This window comes from Amphimedon queenslandica, unplaced genomic scaffold (genome assembly GCF_000090795.2).
Source record: "Amphimedon queenslandica unplaced genomic scaffold, v1.1 AMPQUscaffold_12964, whole genome shotgun sequence".
In the NCBI taxonomy this organism is placed as follows: domain Eukaryota; kingdom Metazoa; phylum Porifera; class Demospongiae; order Haplosclerida; family Niphatidae; genus Amphimedon; species Amphimedon queenslandica.
The window spans coordinates 23121-24574 of NW_003546800.1; the positions used below are offsets into that span (position 1 = coordinate 23121).

Below are 1454 nucleotides of genomic sequence, written 5' to 3' on the forward strand. Positions count from 1 at the left end.
GATTATGCCAACATAATTTTGAGCATAATAGGGCCCAAAAGCATAAGCATAATGTAAGCATAATAGATCTATGAAAGAAAATTTTGAAAAAAAATACGTTAAGAAATGCAATAAACAGGCACTTGCACTCAATAAATTAACTGTTTTAATGTTTAAACAGCTACTATTGCTCACAATACTTTCAAGAACTTCATAATTGAATCACTGGCTCACATTTTTTGGTGGGGCTAAGTTGTTATTATGAAATTCATGGGCATAATTGGAAGCATGGTGGCTGATTGGTAGAGCATTATAGAGCTGTTTCCTGAGAATTATAGCATAGGATAATAGAGCAATTTTAGAACATAATCCACCAAACCCTATAGTGGCTATACATGTACATGTACATCATAATTAGACTTGTGTACATGTTTATTAATTATCATTATTTTTAGTAAAAGATTCAAATGATGAATTTGAGACTCAAACTGAAACTGAAAACAAAGAAATACAAACAACACAAACAAGTATATCATTATTTATTTATTTCATTTTTACTTTTATACTTTAGCTCTTAACAAAGAAATTCAGTTCAACTATCTTGTACCATCACAAGGTTAGTCCCTGTACTATTAGTAACGTACATGTAGTCTCAGGTCAACTTTGCAAAAAATGAAAAAGTAGAAATTTTTTCATTTTTATAATTTTTAAATGCATATACATGTACTTGTTCATCATATGTTGTGTAGAACGTTTGAACCAATTTTGATCAAATTTAAATTCTTTTACAAATTTTTGAAGTTACTCTAAAATTGGACGAAAGTCCCTGTACTATAGTACAGCATCTCGGGCCAATTTTGTTCGAATGAAAAGTAAAAAAATTTCCATTTTTATAATTTTCCCTGATGCCTGTTTATGTACTTGTGTTGTGTAGAAAGTTTGAGCTAATTCTGATTAAAATTAAATTTTTTACAAATTTTTGAAATTGCTACAAAATTGGACGAAAGTCCCTGTACTATAGTACATAGTCTCGAGCCAAATTTTGTGAAAATTGAAAAGGAAGAAAGTTTGAGCTGATTCCAAGAAAAATTGATTTTTTATGAATTTTTCAAGTTGCTTCATGTACTGTACATTGTCATTCACTGTAGCTTTACATGAATTATGGTTCATTGTCTCATCTTTGTCCCTAATTACATACACATTTTAACAATACATAATTTCACGTGTTATACTTTTCTATAGATAATTTGGAAGGTCTGAGTGAGTCCCAAATAGCAGGGAAGAAGTTGTTCTTAGTTCAAGGAGACAAACCTCAACTGATGAACTGGGAGGAGTATGGACTGAGGATTAGTGTACCAGAGGATAGTCTATCAGCATCAGAGACTGTATCAGTACTAGCTCTTGTAGGAGGACACTTCAAGTACATATACTGTACATGTAGTAATTACTGTATAGTTAGTGTGGAATTATTGTCA

At 30.9% G+C, this 1454-nt stretch overlaps 1 protein-coding gene across 1 annotated transcript in view; it reads left to right on the forward strand.

Annotated features, from left to right (window-relative positions):
* LOC109586031 (probable DNA double-strand break repair Rad50 ATPase) overlaps positions 1-1454 on the forward strand; it is a 7675-nt gene that overhangs the window by 1702 nt on the left and 4519 nt on the right. Inside the window, exons 9-10 of the mRNA XM_020002198.1 lie at positions 551-595; positions 1222-1399. Coding sequence (XP_019857757.1) covers positions 551-595; positions 1222-1399 — 223 coding nt within the window. The remainder of the gene's footprint in view (positions 1-550; positions 596-1221; positions 1400-1454) is intronic.